Source organism: Haematobia irritans, chromosome 2 (genome assembly GCF_050003625.1).
Source record: "Haematobia irritans isolate KBUSLIRL chromosome 2, ASM5000362v1, whole genome shotgun sequence".
Lineage (NCBI taxonomy): Eukaryota > Metazoa > Arthropoda > Insecta > Diptera > Muscidae > Haematobia > Haematobia irritans.
In genome coordinates, this window is record NC_134398.1 from 147502830 (window position 1) to 147511504 (window position 8675).

Below are 8675 nucleotides of genomic sequence, written 5' to 3' on the forward strand. Positions count from 1 at the left end.
ATAAGGCAGTTGTCTCAAGATGCGGTCTCAAACGAACACCAGACTTTAATGTTGTTGTTCGACTCCGACTCCAGCATTTTTCATCAGCTCGACTCCGACTCCGGAGTCGACTCCGGGTAATATAACTAAATCTCATTTTAATACCACTAATTTGTAGTTCTATTGTGGGGGTACCGTAAGTGGATCGATATAAAGTATCGTATTTATTTATGTGTGCAAAAATTAATTTCTTAATTGAACTCAATATTTCAAATTTAGGGCAATGTTTAGTAAATAAAATAATGATATAAATACCCATCATAATATGAGAAGATACCAACAGTATATGTATTTGTGGACCAAAATTATTTATACTATCTCAAATCCTTTAAATTTGGTGCTACCTATAACATATAAAGGTTTATATTCCCATATGCATGAATTTGAATCTGAATCGATTTAGACAAAATTGTATATACTTCTACAAAACCTATGTACTTAAAATTTAAATCTAACGTTATGGGACGTAACACAATTTTAACAAAAAATAAAAATGCAAGGAAAGTCTAAAGTAGGGCGGGCCGATTATAATATACTATGCACAACTTTGTATTTAGATCTACATTTTGATCAAATCGCAAATCAGACTTCAACAAAATCTCGGGCAATATTAGGGAAATATTTATAATTGTTTAGACAATTTCGCAAAAATGCATTTATGATTCATTCATTGAAAAATTTGAAAATTTGAGTCATTTCTACAAGTTTTCGACTTAGCAGTGAGTATCAGTGAGCATACAATTTTGGAAAAATTTTTGTCTAGTAAATAAAATTTTGCAAAATTTTATTTCTATATAAAATTTTGCAAAATTTTCTACAGAAACATAATTTTGACTAAATTTTCTATAGGAATAAAATTTCGGCAAAATTTTCTATAGAAATCAAATTTTGACCAAATATATAGGAATAAAATTTTGAATAAAATTTTTATAGAAATAAAATTTGGCAAAACTTTTTATAGAAATAAAAGTTTGAAAAATTATCAATAGAAATATAATTAAAAAAAATTGTGTAGCAAACAAAAAATATTCTATAGAAAAAAATTTTTACTAAATTTTCTATAGAAATAAAATTTGGACTAAATTTTATATAGAAAAAAATATTTCTATAGTAATAAAAAAATACAGTAAGAAAAAAAATTTGAGAAAATTTGCTATAGAAATAAAATTTGACAATTTTTTCTTATAGAAATAAACAAATTTATCAATAAAAATACAATTTTAGAAAAATTTTTGTGTAGTAAATAAAATTCTGCAAAATATTCTACAGAAACAAAATTTTGACTAAATTTTCTTTAGAAATAAAATTTTGAGCAAATTTTCTAATAAAAAAATCTATTACTATAAATTTTTGGCAAAATTTTCTATAGAAATAAAATTTTGATCAAATTTTCTAATAAAAAAAAATCTATTACTATAAAATTTTGGCAAAATGTTCTATACAAATACAATTTTGACTTAAATTTTTATAGAAATAAAATTATCAATAGAAATAAAATTTTAAAAAAATTTTTGTGTAACAAACAAAATTTTCTATAGAAATAAAATTTTGCAAAATATTCTATAGAAACAAAATTTTGACTCAATTTTCTATAGAAATAAAATTTTGCCTAAATTTTGTATAGAAAAAAATATTTCTATAGTAATAAAATTTTGAATAAATTTTTTAGAAATAAAATTTCGACAAAATTTGCTATAGAAATAAAATTTTGACAAAACTTTTTATAGAAATAACATTTTGCAAAATTTTCTATAAAAAAACAACTTTGAAAAAATTTTCTGTCAATATTCCTTAAAATAAAATAAAAAAAAATAATTTCGATTGTTCGAAATATTTCAAATAAATTGATATGTACATTAAAATGGATCGATTCAGCCCATCTGCTAGTCTAACATTCTAGGAAACATAAAAAGATAGCCGTAATTGGAAGTTGATTTTCATTTACAATCATGCTGTACATTGATCGAATGAATAACGCAATGGAAACTAATTTGCGTAAAAACTTGCTTAGTTACAAAAATGTGAAGTGTTTTAAAAAATTTGGTTTAGCCGGAGTCGGAGTCGAGCAAAATTTTTACGACTCCGACTCCGGCTCCATAGCCCTGGTTGTAACAGTTTATTGTGATTTCATCCATTTTTATGTTATACGCTTTGGTACTTAAGCTTGCGTCCAGAGTGACGTGGCGGTAAGTCGGGTTGGTTTAGCTGGGCAAGAGAAAAGATGACGCGTGTCGTGTGGCCCTTGGTTGCAAATTGGACATACGTCAGCTACGCTGCTATCAATCACTGATATATAGGAATTGAGGCGGCTGCACTTGCCTGATCTTAACTGCGCTTGTTTCGACCAGACTTTAATCAAAGGCGTTGCTTGCTGTCTTTCAATAACACAGTTTGCCATGTATTCTTATAAGCAAAGTGTAAACAATCGATAGCAACGCCTCTTCTTATGGGTCCCGGAAATTTCGTTAGAGGTGCATACCGGCCTCTATAAGAGAAAATGTGAACAGCCGATAACACTGTCGTCATCTCTCGCTGTCAACAAAGTCCATTCATTTCTTGTGGGTTTCGAAAATTTCACTACCCATAAGAAATGGAAATCAATAGTAGACCATGCAAATAGACAACACTTTTGTGAACCGTTATGTCTAAAATGTCCCTTAGTCATTACAAAAACAATTACAATGATTTGTCCCATTATTTTCGGAATTGTCATTTTTCATACAAGCTTGGCCACAAACGAGAAGAACTACATTGAAACAAGTACACGAAGAGAATCTTAAATTTACAAAAATGGATTTGGGGGATCCCGCTTTGAAACCGATCAAAGTATTGGGAGCTGGCTCCTTTGGGCGGGTGTTCCTCTGCAACTATCGCAACACTCAAAAAGTGTGTGTCAAGCGAATATTTGTAATAAATCCAAAAGTTGAAATGAATATGATAATGGAAGAGGTACGTATGTATGTGTGTTCATATGTTTGTAGATGAATTTATGGATACTTACCCTTTTCTACCCCCCACCTTTCGTCTTTGCATAGGTTTATATTATATCACAATTACGCCATCCCAATGTAATACAATTTATAAAATCATTTGTCCATGCCGGTACAGTCAATATAATCATGGAACATGCACCGAATGGTACCCTAAATGATCTCATTTATCAAGCACGTCCCAATGGTCTAAAGGACAGTGAAATTTTGCGTTATTTCTGTGACACTCTAATGGGTTTGGAATATCTACATATTCGCCATGTAATCCATCGTGATCTTAAACCAGCAAATTTATTACTGGATGCTAACCATAATTTGAAAATAGCTGATTTTGGGATTTCGTCTGTCTGTGGCCCCAAAAGTTATAATTCGACTACACTGGGTACACCCTATTATACACCACCGGAAATTTTACGTGGCGATCGTTATGATTATAAATCGGACATTTGGTCTTTAGGCTGTATTTTATATGAAATGTGTGTGGGCCATGGTCCATTTTCACGGGCTGCAACTTTGGACGAGCTGCGATATTTGATACGTGTACTTACACGCCACAAACTGGATTGCAGTAATATTCGTAAACTGCACGGACCCTTGTGGGCCCATCTGTGTGAAAGAATGATTGTGAGCAGTATACAATTGCGCATTTCATTGTCCGATATTATATCTTTGGAACCCACCTTGACTATAGCCTACTATAATAAGTATTTCGACTATAAGTATTAATGTTTCTAGATAGTAGTAGTAATGTCTTGAAAAAAAAGAGACCTTTTTTGTGTTATTTTCCCCCCTAAATTAGAATATAAATGTATTATTAGTTGTCATTGCTATTTATGTATGTTTGTCTAACGAAATTTGATTGTGTTAATTTCCCCTTGTGATTATTATGTTTCCATTTGTAATATGTTTATAATAAAATATTGTGTGGTCAGCCAAAAGTGCAATGTTTTCATGGGTTTATGGTTAAGTTTTCAGTTACAAACATTTCACAAAATAGAAGAGACTTGTTTGTAGCATTATGTAGTATGTGGATATTTAATGATTCGACATGCGTATTCTCATTAATTCTGTTCTGACCTCTTTGGTACGTTGCCTGATATTGAGGCTCTCTTTTTAAACGCTGGATCTCTCTCTTCAGATAATGAACACTAATACTGATATACATAGATAGAAATTAATGAAAAATTTCTTTTTTTTCATCGAACGGTCCCATCGCCCACTTTCCTGCCCCTTCCGACCGTGAGGGCCTCGTCCGCATGACGTAGGGACAGAGTACACACCATGATCCGGACCATGGCGGGGTGGAGGCAGAGGGATTTGACCAGTTATAATCTATAATGAATTTTTGCAAAATTTCTTTTCTATATAAAATTTTTTAACCCGTTCGACCCCGAATTTTCATAGGTATAGCTATTTTTTTTTTTACTTTTAATCATGTTGGAGTCATTTAAGAAGCGTCTAGCCACGCCCATTCGTTTAGGCGGTAGTGAATGTTGCCTGTGGGCAACTTTGGGCATTTGTAACTACAAAATAGTTTGTTTTGTAATGATAGACGAATTACGTTTTATTCGATTTTTAAGTTTTTTGTTATTTTAGAGTAAATATATACTTAGGTACGCGTGTGAGAGGAATTTCGCTCACGCTAATTCACGAAATGAAAAGTCATACTCGCGCACGCTCACACATGAACAACGTTTATGCCTCACGCTTTCGCACGATTCACAACAATTTTCGTAATTCACGACAAATCTCGTGATTCACGAATATTTTGGGAACACGACAATTTTCTTGGCTCAATAAAATTCTCGTCATTCACGAAATTTCTCGTGACTCACGCTATTGATATCTTAAGCGTGATTAAATAAGTAAAGGTGATTAAACTCGGTGAACTTGAATTTAATCGCAAACGTGAATTTGTTCGTAATTGTGACTTTTTGTGTCTCTGTTTTACCGTGAGTGTGAATTTTATTGTGAACATGAATTTTATCTTGAGAGTGAGTTGGATCACGAACACCATTTGATTTTTACTCACGCTCACGCGCCACACATTTTTGTTTAGTCGCGTGAACGGGATTTCGTTTAAATTTCTTTCACGGCTTCGCGAAAATGTTTTTTTTTTTTTTGTTTTGAATCCATGTCAATTTAACTGGTGGTTTAAAAAACCTAAGTATTATAAAGCGCCAATATTCGTGCTAATCCACTAGTATGTTGTCACGAAGGTCGATACCTATGGCTTCCTCCCTTTTTACGATTTCTTCCAAATTCCCGTCTGCACTGCACACATCAGTGCATTTGTCGTCACTGGGACATCCTAATAGAAGTTCAAAATTGGTTCAAAATCATTGTTTTTCAAACCTTTTTTCTCTAGGTCTTATGTCCAAAAATATGTAATTTTACTACCACAATTGCCCACAGACAACTTTTCAATTTTAAAAATTTCTCATCTGTTGTTTTTTGCAATTCTAAAATTTGACTTCCATAACAACATGTACTACAACAGATTTAATAAAAACTTTCAACATTTTAGTTGTAATTTTTGAAAAAGTCTATACATGTGACTTTAAAAAAAAAACTCTTTTTAAATTCGCAAATATTTTTTTTTGTCTTGAGGGACGTGCGTATTAATGAAAAAATTTTTGCTAATTGACAACCAAATTGATTTTTTTTCATTCAACTTTAAGAAAACACTTGTAGCTTTCGATACCGTTACAGTTCTATGAACAAAAACAACGCTGACAGTGAGTCTCAAAACACAAAATGTTGCCTACAGGGAACTTTACGGTCGAAAGGGTTAAAAAATCATTTCTATAGAAAATTTTGTCAAAATTTCAATTCCATAGGAAATTTTGTCAAAGTTTCATTTCTATAGGAAATTTTGTCAAAATTTCATTTCTATAGGAAATTTTGTCAAAATTTCATTTCATTTTGTCAAAATTTCATTTCTATAGGAAATTTTGTCAAAATTTCATTTCCATAGGAAATTTTGTCAAAATTTCATTTCCATAGGAAATTTTGTCAAAATTTCATTTCTATAGGAAATTTTCGCAAAATTTCATTTCTATAGGAAATTTTCGCAAAATTTCATTTCTATAGGAAATTTTGTCAAAATTTCATTTCTATAGGAAATTTTCGCAAAATTTCATTTCTATAGGAAATTTTCGCAAAATTTCATTACTATAGGAAATTTTCGCAAAATTTCATTTCTATAGGAAATTTTCGCAAAATGTCATTTCTATAGGAAATTTTCGCAAAATTTCATTTCTACGAGTATAGGAAATTTTTCCGAAATTTCATTTCTATAGAAAATTTTTGCCACATTTAATTTTTATAGGAAATTTTTGCAAAATTTAATTTCCATAGGAAATTTTCGCAAAATTTAATTTCCATAGGAAATTTTTGCTAAATTTCATCTCTTATAGGAAAATTTTGGCAAATTTCATTTCTATAGGAAATTTTGCTAAAATTTCATTTCTATAGGAAATTTTGTTAAAATTTCATTTCTATAGGAAATTTTGTCAAAATTTCATTTCTATAGGAAATTTTGTCAAAATTTCATTTCTATAGGAAATTTTGTCAAAATTTCATTTCTATAGGAAATTTTGTCAAAATTTCATTTCTATAGAAAATATTTGCCAAATTTAATGTCTATAGGAAATTTTTCCAAAATTTAATTTTCATAGGAAATTTTCGCAAATTTTAATTTCCATAGGAAATATAATTTTCCTATAAGGTGAGTATTAAGTTCGAGTTTAGCCGCTAAAAACTTCATTTTTTCACGATTACTTTTCTTTAATAATTCATTTTAAGGAATACAACCTTTGTGAACATTTGCTTTGGGCTTTTCCCCATTGTTATAATAAAAGTTGCAACAAATATGTATAATTTCATGCATTTTTCTTACTGATTTAGTTTTCACTTTAGCGATTTTAGCGGCTAAACTCGAACTTAATACTCACCTTATAGGAAAATTATATTTTATAAGAAGTTTTTCAAAATTTCATTTCCATAGAAAATAGTCCATAGAAAATAGTTGCAAAATTTTGGCAAAATTTCATTTCTACGAGTATAAGAAATTTTTGCGAAATTTCATTTCTATACAAAATTTTTGCCAAACTTAATTTTTATAGGAAATTTTTGCAAAATTTAATTTCCATAGGAAATTTTCGCAAAATTTCTTTGCAATAGGAAATTATTGCAAAATTTCATTTCTATAGGAAATTATTGCAAAATTTCATTGCGATAGGAACTTTTTGCGAAATTTCATTTCTATAGGAAAGTTTGTCGAAATTTAATTTCTATAGGAAAGTTTGCCGAAATTTAATTTTTATAGGTTATGTTTGCAAATTTTAATTTTTATAAGAAATGTTCGCAAAATATTATTTCTATAGAAAATGTTTGCAAAAATTCATGTCCGTAGAAAATTTTTTCAAATTTCTTTTCCTTCCGAATATTTCTTTTCCTTTCATTTCCATAGGAAGTCATTTTTATAGGAAAATTTGTAAAAATTTCATTTCTACAAGAAATTTTTGCAAAATTTAATTTTTAAAGGAAATTTCATTTCTATAGGAAATTTTTGCACAATTTAATTTCTATAGATTTTTTTTTGCAAAATTTCATTTCTATAGGAAATTTTCGCAAAATCCATAGGAATTTTTTGTAAAATTTCATTTCTATAAGAAAATTTGTCAAAATTTCTATTTTGTCAAAATTTCACTTCTATAGGATTTTTTTTTTTGCAAAATTTGATTTCTATAGGATTTTTTATGCAAAATTTCATTTCAATAAGAAATTTTGTCGAAATTTCATTTCTATAGGAAATTTTTGCAAAATTTCATTTCTATAGCAAATTTTTGTCAAAATTTCATTTCTATAGGAAATTTTGTCAAAATTTCATTTCTATAGAAAATTTTTGCCAAATTTAATTTCTATAGAAATTTTTTGCCAAATTTCATTTTTATAGGAAATCTTTGCAAAATTTCAATGCATTTTGTCGAAATTTTATCTCTATAAGAAATTTTGTCAAAATTTCATTTCTATAGGAAATTTTGTCAAAATTTCATTTCTATAGAAAATGTTGTCAAAATTTCATTTTTATAGGAAATTTTGTCAAAATTTCATTTTTATAGGAAATTTTGTCAAAATTTCATTTCTGTAGGAAATTTTGTCGAAATTTCATTTCTATATAGGAAATTTTGTCGAAATTTTATCTCTATAAGAAATTTTGTCAAAATTTCATTTCTATAGGAAATTTTGTCAAAATTTCATTTCTATAGGAAATTTTGTCAAAATTTCATTTCTATAGGAAATTTTGTCAAAATTTCATTTCTATAGGAAATTTTGTCAAAATTTCATTTCTGTAGGAAATTTTGTCAAAATTTCATTTCTATAGGAAATTTTGTCAAAATTTCATTTCTATAGGAAATTTTGTCACAATTTTATTTCTATAGGAAATTTTGTCAAAATTTCATTTCTATAGGAAATTTTGTCAAAATTTCATTTCTATAGGAAATTTTGTCAAAATTTCATTTCTATAGGAAATTTTGTCAAAATTTCATTTCTATAGGAAATTTTGTCAAAATTTTAATTCTATAGGAAATTTTGTCAAAATTTTAATTCTATAGGAAATTTTGTCAAAATTTCATTTCT

The 8675-nt window shown here is 28.6% G+C and overlaps 1 protein-coding gene across 1 annotated transcript; it reads left to right on the forward strand.

Annotated features, from left to right (window-relative positions):
• The first annotated feature begins 2743 nt into the window (after positions 1–2743).
• Positions 2744–3967, forward strand: png (pan gu). The gene is made up of 2 exons (XM_075296528.1): positions 2744–2988; positions 3075–3967. Exons 1-2 carry the CDS (start codon positions 2830–2832, stop codon positions 3753–3755), a joined length of 840 nt encoding a protein of 279 aa, XP_075152643.1. The 5' UTR covers positions 2744–2829; the 3' UTR covers positions 3756–3967.
• Positions 3968–8675: the final 4708 nt, after the last annotated feature.

Coding starts and splice junctions, on each gene's coding strand:
- png (XM_075296528.1), top strand. CDS start 2,830: ATGGATTTGGGGGATCCCGCTTTGAAACCGATCAAAGTATTGGGAGCT. Junction 2,989..3,074: donor TGAATATGATAATGGAAGAG/GTACGTATGTAT, acceptor GTCTTTGCATAG/GTTTATATTATATCACAATT.